The sequence below is a fragment of the Melanerpes formicivorus genome, unplaced genomic scaffold (genome assembly GCF_026170545.1).
Source record: "Melanerpes formicivorus ecotype bairdi unplaced genomic scaffold, bMelFor1.0.p_v2 SCAF_18, whole genome shotgun sequence".
Taxonomy (NCBI): Eukaryota; Metazoa; Chordata; class Aves; order Piciformes; family Picidae; genus Melanerpes; species Melanerpes formicivorus.
Genome location: NW_027142370.1, coordinates 646,665 through 664,230, shown reverse-complemented (window position 1 = coordinate 664,230; position 17,566 = coordinate 646,665). Strand labels below are relative to the sequence as shown.

At 46.5% G+C, this 17,566-nt stretch overlaps 2 protein-coding genes across 2 annotated transcripts; one reads left to right on the top strand and one right to left on the bottom strand.

The window, feature by feature from the left end:
- Positions 1 to 136: 136 nt before the first annotated feature.
- CLRN2 (clarin 2) lies at positions 137 to 4,344 on the bottom strand. Its single transcript, XM_068149245.1, has 3 exons — positions 3,867 to 4,344; positions 1,524 to 1,703; positions 137 to 1,106 (listed from the first exon to the last, which is right to left on the bottom strand). Exons 1-3 carry the CDS (start codon positions 4,117 to 4,119, stop codon positions 841 to 843), a joined length of 699 nt encoding a protein of 232 aa, XP_068005346.1. The 5' UTR covers positions 4,120 to 4,344; the 3' UTR covers positions 137 to 840.
- A 910-nt stretch (positions 4,345 to 5,254) lies between these two features.
- QDPR (quinoid dihydropteridine reductase) lies at positions 5,255 to 12,307 on the top strand. The gene is made up of 7 exons (XM_068149244.1): positions 5,255 to 5,401; positions 5,547 to 5,639; positions 6,640 to 6,736; positions 7,019 to 7,159; positions 9,490 to 9,598; positions 10,931 to 11,014; positions 11,476 to 12,307. Exons 1-7 carry the CDS (start codon positions 5,315 to 5,317, stop codon positions 11,582 to 11,584), a joined length of 720 nt encoding a protein of 239 aa, XP_068005345.1. The 5' UTR covers positions 5,255 to 5,314; the 3' UTR covers positions 11,585 to 12,307.
- Positions 12,308 to 17,566: the final 5,259 nt, after the last annotated feature.

Genomic DNA, 17,566 nt, shown 5'->3' with positions numbered 1-17,566 from the left:
CAAGGCGGAGCGGGGCCCGGGCTGGCGGCGCAGGGCCCGCGGACGGCGCTTCGCGGTGGGGAGTGAGCGTTCGTGCACCAGAGGCGGGGGCCGCTGGGTTTCACGGCGGCGTTTGGCCCTCTTGTGGTGTGCTCTAAGGAAGCGCTTGCGGGTGCTGTCCAGCGCCAAGCGGCTTCGCATGTGGCCGTATCACTAATGAAGAGTCCCGGGCGGCAGGCAGGATGTTTAATTTGCATATGGAAGATTTAAATATAAATGGTTTAGGAAAAACAAATCCAAGCTATATTGTAAATGCAATGTTTGCATAATTTTCCACCAAGGCTGGTGGGGTACCTGTGTGATAGCCTCATGTCTGCCGAGAAAGAGCTGATCAGCTTGTAAGAGAAAGGAGTAGCATTCCTAGATGAAATATTTTATCAGGAAAATGCACCCCAGACTACTGGGTCCTCAGGGTAACATTATTTATGCTTCTCTAGCAAAAGCACTGTATGGAAACAAAAAGTAATGTGGAGTTTGTTGACACATTGTGTTTTGACAGCCAGGACACTTGGGTTTGGTGCAATCATGTTTCACCTGAGTTTTCTGAAGTGTCTCAAAGTATGAATTTCCCCAAACCCGTGAGGAGCACACATTCACTGCAGCAGCTGGGCAGTGCTGAGGAGGAGGATAGTTGCAGCATCTGTTTCTCCTGCTTTCCCACACGCTGCTTGCTGGTGCTGTAGACTGACATCTTTGCTCATGTTTATTCCAAAGCCATCCAAGCAAATCAAAAGCTGAAGAGCCAGGAAGCTGCTGCTGTCACGACAGTTCACCTGACCAAAGCACTTACGTGTAGACTTACTAGTACATTATATCTTCTGCTGTAACGTTTGCTTCTTCTGTTTTAGTCTTCATTTTAGGGAAGTGAATCCCACTGATGGCTACTAGCAGCAAATTTACTGCGTGTGCTGTGGCACCTGCCACACAAAGCCAAAAACAGTCTTCAAACTCTTCCTCTAGGATGACAAATTGAAAGACATTTTCCCGAAAGTTGGCAATTCTTTCTGTGAGGTGATGGAGTTTCACGGCAGCCACGAAGCTGGTGACTGAAAGGACTGTAAATCCTCCTGCAACAAAGCAAAAGAGGTATTCACTGCTGTTGTCAGAAGAAGACAGACATTTTGGTTGTGCTTTGCAGGGCTTACTGAGTATGACAGCGAGCGGTACGCAGAGTAGGGACAGGCTTGGGCGCAGCTTAAACACCTTCAAACTGTTTAGACTTCATTGTACGGCCAGGCGTCCTAGCAGTGTTTGCCATGCAGTGCCTTTTATCAGCGAGGCAGAGCCCAAAGGCTGCTTCTGGGAAAAGCTGACATAACACAGGAGGCCAAAATGCTACCTGATGGCTCTGGTTTGATAGATGGGAATTCACTGCCTACTTCCTTTTATTAACGAGTCAAGAAGATATTTAGTAAGGCAAGAGAAGGAACTTTTAACATGTTGTATGGATGTGACCGGTGAAAAATACTGGCAAATGATTTTACCTGCAAGGCAGTTCCAGAGGCACACTCCTGCTGGCCCTTTAATAGCCCGGTAAGGAACTTTGATTGCATTCAGAATGCAGAATCCAAAACTGACCAGAGAAAAGGAAGTGGCCACACAGAGGAACATTATAATCATCACGTGCAGGCCTGTATTCAGCTTTTTCACCATGTGTGGGAAAACTGTCAAGAAAAAAACAAACGTGTATTCAGTGTATAGTTTTACTTGACAATGGTAAACATCACACACTGCTGGTGCCACAGACTCAGATTGTACTTAAACAAGACTGGGTTTCTTAGAGGGGACCACTTCAGGTAGTCACACACCTCTCGGTTCATGTTGCTTTATTTGTCACTACATCAACAAAGAAGGGAATCTTCTGATACAGGAATAATCCTTTACACAGGGTCTGTACAAATTCCCTGTAAAAATCCATGATTTGCCATTCCTACCTTTTCAGTAGCCCATCCTGGGGTTATGGTTTGGCCTGGGAGCTACAGAAGAGACTCCAACAAGAAAATGGAGGGCAGTAAATAAAAATGAGAAATGTGTATGAGAAATGAGAAGCCAGAAACTATCTTGCTGACAGGAAATTAACTGGCACTGTAACAAGAAGGCACAAAGAATTTAGCCTTCTCACAAACCAGTAGAGCTTTTAGCATTGTTGTAAGGATTCTCTTGCCGCTCTTCTGAGGCTCTCGGCCAAGTCCCAAAGACATGACCAGTGAGCTTGGCTCAGTGTGCAGAAATAAGAATCCTCAGGAAAGGTATTGCCATGGAGTCTCCTGACACATTCCAGCTGTGTTTGCTATGCTCAGGCAAGATGCCTGTCTTCCCCAGTTCATTCTCATGGCTTGATTTGCTTGTCAAAACATCAACTTGTGATGCCTTAGGACTGCCTTAACAACCACATGGGTGTCATCTACATGCCACTCTGTGGTTTGGTATGTTGAATATAGGATCATGGTCTCCAAATATGTATTGTGGCCATCTGGAGTGGTGGTGGGTGGAACTTTAGACCTTTCTCTGGTTACACAGCACAATCTGAAGCTTATTAAAGCGTCCAGGAAGTTGTATAGAGATTTAAAGGGGATACTGGCTACTTTTTCCTCATTCTCTCTGACAGGCCAGGGGGTAAGAACTGAGACTGTCTGATTGCCCTGAGGAGGAGCAGAGCAGAGCTGGAAGAGATTTGACCTGCTATCCCATCTGCCAGCCATTCAAACTCACCAGACAAAGCGTTTGAGCATGATTGCGATGTCCACGTCATGAAGTTACAGCTGCACTCAAATCTGAGCAAAACTTGCTCTTTGGAGCAGTGACTAGTCCAGATTCAACACAGCTTAACAGCTGCTCATGCTGATCTAAACTGAGGTTGCTCTATTTCTCATCTCCATTCCCTTTGAAGGCCCACAGTCCTGTCCTTCTTTGAGCTTTTATAGTGATGCTTGTGCAAGATGCTGTGCAAAATCTATTGTTTATTTTTCAATTAGTTCTGTGACCACCTTAGCTACCACACCACAGCAACTGTGAAGGATGGGGCAGGAGAGCACTGCTGTGGGGCTGAGAGACGGTGAAACTCTGGCAGCTTCAGCTTATATTGGTTTAAGTTGCAACAAATCTGCAGACTGAACTAAAAATCTTTAGTGCAAAATACCATTTTCACTACAGCATAGTATGTGTGAAAGCTGGAAGTCATCCAAAGCACAGCTCAACACCTGAGTGCTCCTGAGACCTCAAGGAAATACTTTAAGTCAAAGGAACACATGTAAAGAATTTCTACATTGTTGAAGAGTTCAGCCTTTTTTCTTTCCCTCTCCAGAGTTACCAGAAAACAAGGTAAAAATTTCTTCAACATATTAGGAGTATCTGCTATGCCAGAGACAGCTGCATTAGGACAGCTAGAGAAGCACAGCAGTGTGCACACATAAGTGAATCTCTGCTTCTCGAAAGGCAATAACAGGTAGAGTTAGGCGTTCAACAAAGAAGGGAAGGACAGATGCACAGAGGGACTGCAGTGACAGCTGGCACAGGAAGGAGCCAGCCAAGGGGAAAGGCAGATTTACAGGGTCATCTCTAAATGGATTTCTCTGCCTTCACAAAACTAAAAAGAAACCTTGAATCTAGGCCTAGGGTTTTTCCTTTTTCCTGTCTTGACTCCAGTACAACAGAAAATAACACAGCCTGAAATGATTTTCACACTCAGATCCCAAACCATAAAGACCACAACAGCCACAAATACAAATTCTATAATAATAGTAATTTCCATTCTGCAATGCTCTGTAAACAGGAAGAATAAAGTTGAAGTAGACATCAGCCTAAACATACAACCGGGTCGTACTTACTGGTGAATTTGGAACGCCGCCCACCCAGCCCACACTGACGTATTTTGCCGCCTCGAAAGAGTCCGTAGTAAATGTCTCCAATGAACTTGACCAGCTCTGGGTCTGTGGCGTTGACCAAATCAGCTCCTGTTTTGCAAAGGATTTTTCCAGTCATCCACTTTGGGGTCCCCATTGCAACAACGATCAAGATAAAAGATGCAAAACTCATTAGAGAAGCCAAGGCAAATACAGTCTTTTTAAAGCAGCCAGGCATCCTAGTGGTTTCATGGAATCACCTCCAAGGCCTCTCTGCAGCATCAGGCACGTTTCCCATTGTTTCTCCTGCTCCACAATCCGCAAATAGCAAGCATCTCAAAATACCTCTTCTTGTACTTTGAAGCTCCAGAAATTAACCTGTATGGTTAAAAATCAAATAAAAACTGTATTTGGCTGCAACAGCATCCGAAATGGTTGCTAGCAAGAGCTTCCTTAGAGCGTACAGTGGTGATGCTTGTTTCTGCAGAAAGTAATCCTATATCTCTTGCCTGGCTAACGTTTCATTAGAGGTTGAACTGTCCTGCTCAGATCACATCAAGTTCTTTACTGTAACCTCATGGGAAGAAAATTAGGAGCCGGATCCAGGTTTTTACACTATGAAACCCGTGAGTAAATAGGGATGTACAAGGGACAAAGCATTAAAACCACCTAATTTGGCTTCGGGTTCTGCCGGCGGCTCAGCCATGTTCAGCTGCAGCTCTCGCCACTCTCCCCCACCCTGCCTCTAAATGTCACAGCTGCCAGCGCCACCCGGGGTCGTCGCTGCACCGCGCAGCGTGGCCCTTTCATCTCTAAACCCTCTGACACAGAAATGATGTTTGAGGGATGCTGAGGTTCTACGCAGGAGCCCGGGGTGGGCTGGCCGTAGCTGCCGAGCCAGCGGCGGAGCTTCAGAGGCTGAAGCAAGCGCCGTAATTCAAGCTAGAGGTACGAGCCGGGAATACGAAACAAAACCGGCCGGCCTGCCAGTGCTTCTACGGTTACCGCCACTCAAGCCCTGCAGGGACGTTTATATACGCTAATTAATTAGCCCCGGCAGCATCGCCGGGGGCAGGTAACGCGCTCCGTCGCTAGAGCTCCGCCCGGGTCGGAGAGCGCCCGCCCAGCACTGGCACCGCCGCCGGCTGCCACCCCGAGCCAGGCCCAGGCACCAAGAGCCCGGGGGAGTCGCGGGAGCAGCACGCCCGGAGGTAAACTCGCAGGGGGTCGGCTGGGATTTCTCTGTCTCCAGACACCAGCACGGCCCCCGAGGCAGCGGCAGCAGGAGCAGGAGCAGGAGCAGGAGCAGGAGCAGGAGCAGGAGCAGGAGCAGGAGCAGGAGCCGCCCCCTCCCGCCCCTCGCCGGGGACTCCCCGCATGCGCAGGCGAAGCCTTCGAGGCGAGACCGGTCTGGATAAGGGCAGGCAGCGAGCATGGCCGCAGCGGGCAGGGTGCTGGTGTACGGGGGCAGAGGAGCACTGGGGTCTCAGTGCGTGCGGTACTTCAAGTCCCGGAACTGGGTGAGCAGCGGAACGGGGGTGGCGGTGCGGAGAAGCCCTCCGAGGGGAGGGCTGCGCCAGCGGGGGAGCCGGCGGAGCGGCCGAGCCGTAGGGCGGCGGGTGCCGGGGAGCGGGTCGCTAACCTGTGTTCCTCTCGCCGTGGCAGTGGGTGGCCAGCATTGACCTGGCGGAGAACGAGGATGCCAGTGCCAACGTGGTGGTGGGGCCGGCCGACTCCTTCCCCGAGCAGGCCGAGCAGGTGGGTCCGTGCGGAGCGGATGCTGCCCAGGAGGCCTGCGGCGGCTCTGTGCGGGCGAGGCTGTGGCGGTGAGGCAGAGCAAGGAGCCCAGCGGGTCCGGCTGCAGTGCCCTGAGCCCGGAGATGCAGCTTCTGCTTGGCGCTGCATTGTAATAGTAATTTGCTTTTAACTGCGTATGTGCGTCAGTGTGCAGGCAGAGATCGATCTGAGGAGGTTCAGCACAGAAGGCAGTATTGCTTTTTGGTTTTGTCTTGGTGACTTGAAAAGTCACAGAGTGAATCAGGTGAGTCACAGAGTGAATCGGGTGAGATGGGTTAGGGAATCTTTCTCATGTCTGTTAAATGTGTTGTGGGTAGCCAGAGAGTATGTTCTAAGTATGCAAGCCCTAAGGCCCCGTAGGATAGCTGGAGAGTGCACTGGTCTCCACAAAGGTAAATATGGGAGAATCCAAGGTAGCCTGAAAACTTTTGCTTTGTTCTCAGGAGGTAAGATTTACTCTTTAAATTTCAACTTTTGAACCCATTTCTCTTACTGATAGTTCAAATCACTAGGTCTAGAGAGAAACAATAAGAAGGCTAACCTTCAGTTGTTAGTTTCTCACATTGTTATCAAAAGTGACAGCAGTAGTCCTGGTCAGACCTGGTGTTTTATTTCTCATCTTTAACAGAACCATGCCCAGAAATGAACCTGTCAAAAAGTAAGTCTCAATCAAAAAAGTTTCTTAACAATCCAGGTAAGGGTCAGATCTTTCAGTTCAGTTATCTCCAGTGACAGCATGCACTGTACTACCTTGACTTTCATCTATAGTTACCTTCCAACACAGTTGTTTTATTTTGAGTTCACAGGTCATAAATGTTCATTTTCTGCAGCTGTTTAAGTTGCTGTGTGCTGTTACTTAGCTACATAACAGCTAAGAAGTAGCTTCAAAGCAGTCTTGACATCGATTCCTTTTCCTTTCTAATGCAGTGTTTTCAGTATGTTTTTGCTCTGTGTTTTGAAGGTGACAGCAGAAGTTGGAAAAATTCTTGGTGAAGCAAAGGTTGATGCAATCCTGTGTGTAGCAGGAGGATGGGCTGGAGGCAGCGCCAAAGCCAAATGTAAGCCTTTGGTTAACTCATGAATGAAATCTGAAAGACCTTAGAAATTATGGTAATAAAGATATTGGAGGTCATCCTTCTTTGAGTGCAGAAGAGGATCTGGGTAGACAAGTACAACATAATCATAAGACAGAAATTGATGTCTTACCCAATATGGAAGCAGAAAATGGTAGAAAATCTGGTTTTGTAGTCCTGCCTCCTGTGCTCTGTGTGCCAGTAAAGAAGTGAGACCTAGAAGTCCTATATCTTCTAACTAATTTCACTAATTCTTTTCCTAATCAGCTTTATACAAAAACTGTGATCTGATGTGGAAGCAGAGTGTTTGGACATCAACTATTTCGAGCCACCTGGCCACAAAACATCTGAAAGAAGGTGGCCTCTTGACTTTGACAGGAGCTCAAGCCGCTTTATCTGGAACCCCAGGTAAAATGTAATGCATGATAACTGCTGGGACATCAGCAGTTCCAGCTTATCTGCTAGTCTGAGCACTGTCACTTGTAAATCAACAGTTTCACTCCCCAGTTTCTTGAGATCTACTGCAAACAGAAAATTGCTGCCAGAATAGTGAATTTACAAGTAGCAGCACTGAATCTTGAAACTGGAGTGCAAACAGAGAATCAGTGTTTGGGTAACACTTGCTGTGCATGGGTGAAATGTGCTTGGCTAATACATGATACAGTGAAAAAAGCAAGTTTGGAGAACAATGACTGGAAGCACCCAACAGGCTGTCAGTGCACTACTTGAATACAGTTAAATCTCTGTGTGGTGAGAGGCAGAGTCTCCTGTTGCCCAGTTTTTCTGTTGGCAGTGACTCAGCTAGTTCTGTTGAACTGTGGGCTTGCTGATCATCCAGTCCACCATTGCTTCAGACTCAGATAAGCTTGTTGACCTTTGGCTTTGCCCTCCACTAGCTGTTTCATCTGAGCTTGTTTTTTTGTTTCATCTTGCTCCTCACCATCTTGGTCTGCGTGGAAGAAGAAAGCTGGGAGCAATTTAAAACTGCAGAGGATAAATACCAGACAACACAGACACAAAAGCCCACAGGCAGGGAGAGGAAAGCTTTTTGAGACAAATACTCTCATTTCCCAGTCTCTTTTTTGTTGTCTTCAACAGGGCTTTAAGGAGACACAGAAACTAAAAGTCTAAAATGTACCAAATTTATGGACACTCCTGAAAGCTGTGTCTGAAACTATTCAGGGAAAACATGTTGTGTTTTCTAGTTTATCTGCTGTGTTTACAGCTGCATCTGGCATCGTCTGAAGATGAAATGCTTATTTTATGAGAATAAGTAGAAGAATATTTTCCTGTCTCCTACCGACTGACCATCTGCAAATGAAAAAGTTGCCAGTTCTGGCAAACTTCCCTGGCTTTTGTCTGGATGCTTTTGGGAGGCAGGGATCACAACACAAGAATCAGAGTGATGTGCTTCCATGTTTTCAACAAGTCTGGATTTTTCTCTAAAGCAGCAGTGCTTTGGGCAAGCTCATGAACTTATTAACATCAGGAAGAATTGGGAAAGAGCTGTTGCTCAACTCTGCAAATAAGACTTGTTAGGCTTATTTGCCTATTTACCACCAGCTGTTAGGGAAGGAACACTCTTCCCCATGTTTGCTGTTAGTGTGATTTTCCTTTTCCTGTGTGAAAATGTTGACTTGCATAATGCACACCGAAGAATCTTGACAATCATATAAGCAGTTACAGAAGCAGTCTGACAGTGATGGCTAAGAAATACGAAAGCATGAGAAGGTTTAAGAGTTTGAATGTCTGACTTAGACAAGACAAGGGGAATGTGATAGAGAAGCAAATACTTTCCCTAACAATACCATGTTTGCTCTTGCTGCCTGTGATTTCACCTAATAAAAGTTGATGTTATGCAGTGTGTCTGAGTATCATGGAAAAACCTCTGCAATGCAAAATTCATAGCTTGGATGCAAAGTACTTCCTCAGGGGCATCGAAAAGGGGTTGTGTATTTATATAGATGAATAGAAAAGCATCCAGTTGTGGCAGATACAATACATTGGTGTTTTATTGTGTGCTTAGTTATAGCTGGGCTGCTTGGCTGATAGGCCATGAGACACCTCAAGCCCTTAGCACCCTGACTGTCCATATCCTGTACCTGAGCAGTGTGCCTTATGCTCTCAGTCCTGTTGCTCTTACACTGCTAAGTGCTCTGCCTAGCAAGCAGCAGTGATTAGGAAGAAGTCTCTTTTTCCTGCAGGTTATTTAATAATTTGCTACCATGAGAGGGCTTTTTGCAGTTTTCTCTGAAGGTCCTGTCAGACTTAGGCTGCTGACCAGGTGAATTGCAGCTCTGGAGTTAGAGTTCTGTATCTCTTCAGGTCCACACCTGCAAATAGCTTAGTCATATGATGAAGCTCAAAGCATCATGCCTTACTGAAGTCCATAAGTGTTTTCACGCTTCCTGTGTTACATTTGCAGGGTTAGCACTGTAGGTTCCATCCTTCAGGGTACACTTGGGTGTATTAACTAAAGGCACTTAGCTCAGTAAGCTGCTTGTTTCTGTAGTGCTGAGTAAACTGTGATAGTTGCTGGATGTCTAGGAAATTTTCTGTTGTTTTTCTTCCTTTTTGTTCTTTTAATATGTATGTTTTCATGTCTTAAAAGTCTGATTCTGTACTGGCTATGGTAAGTGGTTTTAATCTTCTTAGAATAATCTCAGCTTCTGTCATCCTACTGATGATCCTAAGAGCTGTTTTGGTTATGTTCTAATTTGCCTGTTTTTAATTGTTAGGGATGATTGCCTATGGTATGGCCAAAGGAGCAGTGCATCAGCTTTGTCAGAGTTTGGCTGGTGCCACTAGTGGCTTGCCATCTGGTTCTGCTGCTGTGGCCATCTTACCGTAAGTGCTTGCACAGCTGCCTCTGCCTGTGTTGCTCTGATTTAGTCAAGTGGATGTGCCAGGGCTGTCCTGCTTACAGTTCACAGATCGCCTGTTGGGCCTGCTTAGGGTTTCAGTGAGAAAGGTGGCATCTTGACTACACAAACAAAATTATATGCAAGTCACCCTAAAAATGAAGATCTTTTCCTTTCCTTTGCAAAACAGCAGTGGATGTTAGGAATAGAATTGATTCACTTCTAGTTTAGCTATAGCCTTGTGTTAACCTGTCATTGGTTTATTTCCAAGTGTAGATAGAACACTGAAAGTGAGGAGAGCTGTTCAGCACAGCTTTACTTACCTGCATGGCAATAATAAAGTTAAGGGCCACTTGACAAGTTTGATTTGGTTAAAGATGTGCCTTCAAAAGGTGCTGCATAATTGTGGTCAGTAAATTTAGGTCACTTTGAGGATCTGTGAAAAGAAAAAGTTTAACTTGTGTTTGCCTGTCACAGCCTTCTTTGTGATGAGGAAAGCTAGCAAAAAGGGATGGCCTAACAGGTCTGCCCTATGCCTAAATTGGTCAATTCTACTGCAAAAGTAAAGTATTTTCCTTGGCAGGTCCTTCCTTACCTAGTTCAGGGCCCAAAACTTAAGGCTAGAGACTTTTTTACAGAGATTTAGAACACTGCCTGAATTCTGCCTGCTTTGTTCTGCTCACAGGCACGTTCTTCAGGTCAGAGAGCAATGGCATTAAAAGTGTTTGGATGATTTCTGCCATCCTCTCCAGAGCTCCACAGACAGGCAGACACCAAGATCACTGCACTTGCGTAGTTCTCATGTAAAACTCTGAGTGAATTTAGGAGAGTGTTTTTACCTTAAATTGTCAACAGCATCTCAGTGAGGAAGCTGTGATGCATTCTTCTGTTTAATATCACTGTATAAGTATAATCAAAGTCAAAACTTCCTATGCTTGTGCACTTGTCTGCATTTGCAGCTGGCTTGAGGCTGTTGGAAAGCATGGATGTGGTGCCTGTGTGCTATGCACTACAGGTGAACAAGCATGTTGCTGCCAGTCCCTGTCTGTCTGAGAGACACTGAAGGGAGCTGTGACTTAACTGATCGCCCTAATGGGCTGGATGGCAGGAGTGAGCCAAGAAGGTGAGGGTTTATCCATGAGAGTCTTTGATGTGTGTTGGAAGTGATGGGTATCTGCTGTTAACACGTGTAGGGGGGCAAGGGTAATCAATAGCATGTGGTAAAAAGTCAAGCACATGTGACAGCACCAAATAGAAGCAGGTGGCACTCCTCAGGAACGTGATGCATACATAAAAGGCTTATCTTTTTTAATCACAGGGTTACCTTAGATACACCAGCAAACAGGAAATCAATGCCTGATGCAGACTTCAGCTCCTGGACACCCTTAGACTTCATTGTCGAGTGAGTATCTGTGTGGTAACTAAGGCAGTTCCTCACTGTCTCTGCCTGCTGTTGGCTACCACAGCTGCTAAACCCTTTCCTCTGCCATACAGCTGTGTTTCTGGTATCTACTATAAAGGCAACTTGAGTAGCCTCTCCTTCCTTTTTTAGTTTGATTTTTCACTCTTGGAAAAAGCCTTGCCACTTGGATGTTGTAAGCTCCTTTGAGATGTTCTGAGAACCATCTCTAAGCACTGCAAAGCCCTAGGGATTTCTCTGGACCTCTGCTCACCTTCTGGGGGTCTGAATCCAACGAATGCATCTCTGGTTTGCAAGAGATGTAGAAATCACTGGAGAGGGCAGTGGGAAAAGAAGGACAAGCAGTAGGCTTTCATTTTATGCTTCCCATCAGTGTCCCTGTGGTAGTATATATTTATTTTTTCTTTCTCCTCACCTTGTTTTATCCTTTTGTTTTCAAACAGAACATTTTATGACTGGATAACAGGAAAGAATCGACCAAACTCAGGGAGTCTAATCCAAGTGATAACTAAGGGAGGGAAGACTGAACTAGTTGCAGCAGCACATCTTTGATGTCAGTCACTTAAGACAGTGGAACCTCACCAGAAGAGAAGCTATGGAAAATGTGCAAAATCATTTGGATGGTCTCCTGTACCAGTGATTGTAGCTGTGTCCTCAATGGAACCAGCTTTCAAGTGATATTCCTGAGCTGTTGCTTGTGAGCTTTCAGCGTTTGTTTAGCAGCAGGCATCAAGTATTTGTCTCTAAATGGAAGTTGCAGGCTTTCACATCTGTAGATGTCTGAGCATTATCTGTTGCATTAACCTCTTCTCTCTGAAATGAGAGTTGTGCTTAATTGTCATGTAATCACCTGCATAATGGTTGGAGGTTTTTCCCAGTCAGTGTTCCTGGCAGCTTACTCTGTATGTCTCAATATTCTGTCTGAGAATACAGCCCTGTCCCTGTGTATTCTGCTGGCTGTAGTCAGAGGATACATTGCAGTCACACAGAACATCCTAGTCTTGTAATGTTTTTTCCTGTGAATGTTCCACTGGAGGTAACAGATCTGGGTAGAGATTGCTCACTTGAGAGAGAGTTCCTAATTTAATTTGCCTTACATTTCCTAAGCTGCTGTCAGGCCTACAGCTGTAGGGTAAAGCAGTTCTGCCAAAGGGTCAGTGTGTCTGTGTTAGTCACGATGGTTCTTGACTGTAAAGAAGCACTAGGAAAAGCATATGCACACTTGTATTTGAATATGGAACTTTTTGTGCTAAATAAATGTCTATCTTTTATGTACTGGGCTGTCTCCATCACTGTAATCCAAGCACCTGGATGCCATTTCCATCAGTCTTCCTGAACTTGCACTTTGGTTATGGCAAAGGACTCAAGTTTTTACTCTTTGTGGGTCATGCTGCATAAAACACAAAGAGCTCCTAGCCGTGCACAGTGGCAGGCCTTCAGCTGGAGCAAGGTGTTACTATCCTGCTATAAACTCACATAATGTGAAGGCTTCCCTTTGCCAGGCTCTCTGAATACCCCAAGTTGCTTTCAAGTTGTGTTGTCTTGCAAAGATCTACTGACTTGTGTCCTAGAAGCTCCCTGAAGAGCAGATCAAACTGTTGAGTGGTGAAGGGATTCAAGATGTGCACTTGCACATCCTGCTTTTCAAAAGGCTAACTGTGGTTGTACAAACAGATCAGTGAGGTCTGGAGAACATAAAAGCATAAACCATGCCACACAGCTCACTGCTTCTTTTACAGTCTAGTCTGTTTGTGCTTAGCATTCTGCTTTCCACAGGTGGAGCAGTCTACCCCTTGTGCTTAGAAACAGGGTCTTGCCAGGCCTGGGCCAATGGGCCTTGGAAAATGTGATGCAATGACATGGAACATCTATAGGTACCTCAGGCTGGGGTGACTGTTACAGGTGACATCAGCTGCAGCTGGGCAGAGACTAAGTCCAGCTCTGTCAGAGTGCCAGGACAGGTCTGTTCTGCATGAACACTTTTTCATCCTACAGCTCTAGAAAGAGTAGCCTTTAATAAAGCACCAGTAAGTATAAAAGTAGAACTGTACAGTAGCATATCAGTAGTAGAGTGGCAAGCCCAGACCTCTGAATGCTGGGCAAGAAGCTGGTCTCAACATTTTGAGTGTAAGTGCGTGAGAACCTGAGCTGTGGGTCAGGCTGAGGTCACCATCCTGTGAAGCCTGATCCAGGTATGGCCTTGTCCCTTTGCAGAACCTTTGGATCATTGCAGGACTCGGCCTGAAATGTTTTCAGATGTCACATATTTGGCCAGTAGGTTTAATTAGTTTTTCAAAGTTATATTTTTATGGGAAAATGAGTTTTCTGCCACTTAGCTAACAGCAGTTGCCACAAAACGAAGGCATGCTATGATGCTTTGCACCCATATTTGGTTTTCCAACACGATGGTAGCCAAGCCATGCAGCAGTTGCAGTCCTGCATTAACCCAGATTTGCACTTGAATTACTTCAACACACAGCTTCCATTAGGATGAACAGGCACAACTACTTGTGTTTAACAGTGGAATGAAAACCACCACCACAAACAAAAGTCACATTTATTATCTTGTATTGGCTGACTGGAATCAGACAGATGGGGGCTGTACTAGCAGGCAGAGATGCTTCAGACTAATCCTTGTAGTGCTGAACGAGGTGAGAAGTAGGCAGGCCTCTGAAAAGCACTGAAGAAGTCAGTAGCAAACGTCACTTGAGATTTAGATCCCTGTCAGACGCTGTCATTGCTGCTCACCCTAAGCGCCCTGCTCTGATGCGTTTGCAGCACAGACACGGCCGCTCGGCTATGTCTGCGGGGGCTCCTCAGGGACAGGGTCTGAGGCTCCCACGGCTGCGCTCAGGCTGAGCCTCAGGAGCGCCAGTAGAGGGCAGAGGCTTCCAATACATGGGGAAGGTTTCCCTGATGCTGGGAGCATGGAGCTGCTCTTTCCGGCAGCAGGGATTTTCATCGTGCCACTGCCTCTGCTGAGAGGCTTTCTCCTTTCTTGCCCACAGTCCAAGTGTTCCGGCCTTCGCTGCACCAGGCACATGCAGTCTGTTGTACTCACCACTCCCAGGTATCATTCCCTCTGCTTCAAGCAAGCCACCCCCGGAGGGGAACAAGGACAATGCACAGAAACCCGCAGCAGCAAAGTGAAAGAAGCCAAGGCTGGGACGGGAGTCCCACGGCAGGGTGTCGCGTTACTGCTGACGCTGGCAGCCAGAGGATTGGTGATCAGTGTTCTGTGGCACAGCTTCAAGGACAGTTTGCCAGCTCTTAGCTGCTGGCCATGTGCAGGTGGCACAGGGCCGTGGGCAGCTCCTGGGTGGCACTGCAGCAGACCCTAGTACCCAGCTTTTATCTTATGCCCAATAAAGGAATAAACCTTTATTTAGAATAAACCAAACCAGGTTGGAAGAGACCTTCAAGATCATCACGTCCAACCCATCAACCAATCCAACCCACCCAGCTTCTGTAGCTGCAGGTCACCAGGGTGAAATAAATGGGTGAAGCTAAGCACGAGGGAGATAAAAGCATCTCCAGAAAACAGGAGTTGAATTTTGAAGCAAGGCAATAGTTAATTCTTTCATAAGGTGCTGATACCTTTTGAAATGCTGTTTGAAACAGGAGTTGTCACTCCAGTGGGGACTGAATTTTCAAATTAGCATCTCCTTAACTCTTGTGCTTTCAGCTAGCAGCTTGCCAAAACCACTGCATTTCAGACAGGGGATAAAGCTGGTTTCCTAACTTTTGGGTTGCAGTTAAGTGAATTAGGTCAATGCTTTCCATTCAGAAAGAGACACCAGGTGCACCTTCAGGACTGCAGCTTTCAAAAAGCTGTAGCAAACTAGTTACATTCCATCAGCTAATGTATTAATCTCACCTGAGCCAGAGTCAACAGGGAACAGATGAAAACAGAGCAATTGTGTTGTGCATGGCAGCGTTCTGTGGGTTTCATGCAGAGACTTTGAATGCAGCTAAACATGCCATGATTAGGAAAAATCTTCATCTTTAGGGTTATGTTTTTTCTACAATGATTTCTCACTGAGGGTGGCATTTATAGGGTAATTTTGAAGTTCAGCAGGAAAAAGGGGGATTGATCATAAGTAGTGTTGCTCCACTTACTCGTGGTGAAACTTATTATTCTTTGTCCTATTAATTTATCTTTTTTGAGATCTTAAGGGCTTCATGTGAGGCATGATTCCAGGCACTGTGATTATAGGTTCTTTGGATTGCTGAGCAAAGTGGAATTGTGGACAAGAGACAGTCTCTGGTGTGAGTGAGCCTGTGTTAAAGCTTTAGAGCACAGTGCCTTCTAATGGAGAGCAAGTGGGAACAGTACTGGAGGGGGGTGGTGGTACAGATAAAATGAGAGGAGCAAACATGAACATGAGGAAAAGAGGGGCTGGCTGCTCTTCAAAGTGCAGGTAAAAATATGAGCCCAGAACACAGTATGTGGCAAGAAGGCAGCTGTGTGGCACCCTTCTTTCTTGCTGAGTAACCCAGCAAACCTGGCAAACCATAGAGAAAGATCAATGCAGAGATGCAAATTATGTATTTAATACCAAGGAGGGCCAAAAAGCTTGGGGGAGGAGGATTTTGAATTAAGAATTAGCCAAAATAGTCATGAATACAAATAAGATATTTTCTTCTATTGCTTGATTCTTCCTGGGTTTGGAGCCAAAGCTCCACCTAGAGATTGGAATAAGTCTTTGGTCATCAGATCTGTGAGGGTTTGGAGCAGCCTTCTCAGTGGCATTAGGGCAGAATACTGCCCTAGCCTCAGGATGGGGATCATTGGGGTCGGAGTGGCTGGAGAGCTCCCAAACAGAGAGGGACCTGGGGGTGCTGATCGACAGCCGCCTGAATATGAGCCAGCAGTGTGCCCAGGTGGCCAGGAGGGCCAATAGCATCCTGGCCTGCATTAGGAATAGTGTGGCCAGCAGGAGCAGGGAGGTCATAGTGCCCCTGTACTCTGCTTTGGTTAGGCTGCACCTTGAGTACTGTGTCCAGTTCTGGGCCCCTCAGTTTAGGAAGGACATTGAAACACTTGAGCATGTCCAGAGAAGGGCAACAAGGCTGGGGAGAGGCCTTGAACACAGCCCTGTGAGGAGAGGCTGAGGGAGCTGGGATTGTTTAGCCTGGAGAAGAGGAGGCTCAGGGGTGACCTCATTGCCCTCTACAACTACCTGAAGGGTGGTTGTAGCCAGGAAGGGGTTAGCCTCTTCTCCCAGGCAACCAGCACTAGAACAAGGGGACACAGTCTCAAGCTGCGCCAGGGGAGGTTCAGACTCGAGGTGAGGAGGAAGTTCTTCACCGAGCGAGTCATTCGGCATTGGAACGGGTTGCCCAGGGAGGTGGTTGAGTCACCGTCCCTGGAGGCGTTCAAGGGGAGATTGGACGTGGCACTTGGTGCCATGGTCTGGTCATGGGGTCTGTGTGGATAGGTTGGACTCGATGATCCTCGAGGTCCTTTCCAACCTAAGTGATACTGTGTGTGATACTGTGTGTGATTAAATCCTAAGTATTGCAGGATGTGAGCAGGTGTGGCATAAGGAGCCGAAGAGCTGTCTTCATTTCGCTGTTTCATACACAAAGCCCCCACAAAGGTGTGCTCCTCAAGAGTCTCTCTTGCACCTCTGTAGTCCAGGAATAAGGCTGTTTGAGGATGATGTGTGCTGGCGGTGGAGACAGTGATAATCTGCCTTCCTCTCGAGGATGAAGCAAGAAGGTGCATTCATTTGATGGCAGATGTCAAGAGCCATGGAAATTACAGATTAAAAATCATTTCTGTGGGAAGCAGATTTTACATCTTTCCTGTTTTGAAAGGGTGTCATGTTAATGCACCATCATCTAAATGCATCATGGGAGCAAAGGATACGAGAGAGGCTGTGCACCAACAGTGACCTACATCCCGGGGCGCACCGAAGCCACAGCCACGTCAGACAGCATCTTCAGATTGGCCATTTAACTGTCAGCCACATGATCTGTTGCTGGCTGCAGTAAGGACTGAAAAGCCATTTCCATGAAAACACCATGCATTAGACACACATGCAGGGAAAAAAGCAAACCAGATTTGCACCATGGAAGTTTTTACTCAGTCTGTAACTAGAAAATGGAGAATTCCCACTCAGCACCCATTTCTCTGATTGCAAGCTGTTTGGTAGGAATGTCTCTCTCTTCCTCCATTCCTGTGGAGGAAAGAAAGTGCAGCTATGAAACAGGTTCAAAACAGGTGCCACATAAAAGAAGCATGATGTCCCTGTGGACTGTGGACTCAAACAAGCACAGCCTGTGAACCAACCCTGGCCCCTGAAAAACAGAAACTGTTTTTTAATCTGAGTCTTATCAGTCTTTAAGCTATTTCAAGTGCCTCTTGCTGACCCTCCTCCACCACATCAGCATAAATCCTGTGCACAGTGGCTTTCAGGTGTGCCTCTCCAGCACTTCCCCTCTGACTGCTTCCTCTTCATGCTTCCCTCCTTGCCTTGGGCTGGGCTGGGCTGTGCTGTGCAGTGCAGAGAGAGGGAATTGGCAGCA